This window comes from Aplysia californica, unplaced genomic scaffold (assembly GCF_000002075.1).
Source record: "Aplysia californica isolate F4 #8 unplaced genomic scaffold, AplCal3.0 scaffold00648, whole genome shotgun sequence".
Taxonomy (NCBI): Eukaryota; Metazoa; Mollusca; class Gastropoda; order Aplysiida; family Aplysiidae; genus Aplysia; species Aplysia californica.
Genome location: NW_004797918.1, coordinates 303,901 through 305,443, shown reverse-complemented (window position 1 = coordinate 305,443; position 1,543 = coordinate 303,901). Strand labels below are relative to the sequence as shown.

At 44.0% G+C, this 1,543-nt stretch overlaps 1 protein-coding gene across 4 annotated transcripts in view; it reads right to left on the bottom strand.

Annotated features, from left to right (window-relative positions):
- Positions 1-1,543, bottom strand: part of LOC101852271 (cell division control protein 42 homolog) — a gene marked incomplete at its 3' end in the record, with an annotated part of 21,868 nt that overhangs the window by 5,819 nt on the left and 14,506 nt on the right. For all 4 annotated transcript variants that reach the window (XM_005107992.3, XM_005107991.2, XM_005107990.3 and 1 more), the window contains 1 exon segment: positions 1,309-1,394. In XM_005107992.3, coding sequence (XP_005108049.2) covers positions 1,309-1,394 — 86 coding nt within the window.

Here is a 1,543-nt window from a genome sequence, read left to right as displayed (position 1 = left end):
GTAGTAGTAGTAGTAGTAGTAGTAGTAGTAGTAGTAGTAGTAGTAGTAGTAGTAGTAGTAGTAGTAGTAGTAGTAGTGGTAGTAGTAGTAGTAGAGGTAGTAGTAGTAGTAGTATTGATATAATGTAAAGTCATTGCTTAACTTAAATAAATATGATGTTTTCATAATAATATCATAATGATGCTCTTAAAACTGTACAATGACACACAGCACAGATAAAGGGAATTATATATGATTATATATATCACCAGAATTGATACAATACGCATTCATTTCCCACCTCAACTCTCGTAGGACGTATCTGGCACAAATTATGTCCGATCAGCTACAGACCAAAGGCAGTGTTGTTGCACGTTTCAAAACAGTCACACACTAGGCCTAATCAGAAAAGTGCACATTTGTTCGCGTGTTATATCCTGCCTTTCTAAGTTTCAAATAAAGGTGACAGGATTGGAACATAATATATAACGAGTTTATTCTACTTGTTTAAAGAGCCCAAAATCAGCGAATCTGCAAGCGTTGTCAAAGACCAGAAAACACGAAAAATGGTGAAATGGTAGAGGTTTAATGCCCCTATCATCACTATTAGTTTATTTATGAGGCAGGACCTCCGAGTTTGACGTCAATCTCCGAAAGGACCGAGCCAAGTGAGAAATTCGTGTTAAGTACCTTTCCCAAGGACACAACGTCGGCCCGAGCTGAGGCTCGAACCCCCGAACCCGCAATCTCACGATTACGAGTCTGGTAGCCTAATAGGGGGTGCCCATTAGCACAATCGGGTCGGGTTGGATGGGATCGGGTTGGATCGGGTCGGGTTGGATCGGTTCGGGTCGGGTCGGGTCGATTTGAAGGTCGGGGTTATCAAAATTATGCGCCAAGGGCGGCCATCGTGGCACAAACCGATCGACGCGGTCAGTAACCTTAAAAAGCAGACGCGTTTGATTTCAAGGCTCCGAGTCGCGCGATCAGGTGGTTTGCAGCCAATCACAACAAGGCTTTGTAATCTACGAGTGATGTGTTCATGGTGACACTGCGATGTCAAGGTCATGAATTTCTGCGTGAAATATCGGGCTGGGTCTACTTTAACTTCCAGGTCGTCGGGTACAATAATCGCGGCTCGGTTATCTTTGTAGTGTGCACTGAAACCACCAGAAAGCGACCCGACCCGACCCGACCCAACCTGATCGCGCTAATGGGTACGCTCTATAACCACTAGGCTACCGACGCCACGAGAATGCGCATCTTCAATGAGGTAATACTATGTGTTTATTTATATTTAATTGTAATAAAGCTGTAAAACATGTGTACCTGTCCGTACGTATCCACAAAGCTCATCTCAACCTCGGTGTTTTCATGGGTGATGGTCACTGGCCTGGTTGTGAGGTGGTCGAACTCTGTGGTTGCAGAAAAAGAGTGGGGAAGGGACGCGGTGGGGGTTAATATACACACACACACATATATATATATGTTACAGTAAGAACGCGTACCTAGTGAATACGCGTAATCACTGAATATTTCAGTGAAAACCCGTAATCCCTGTTTC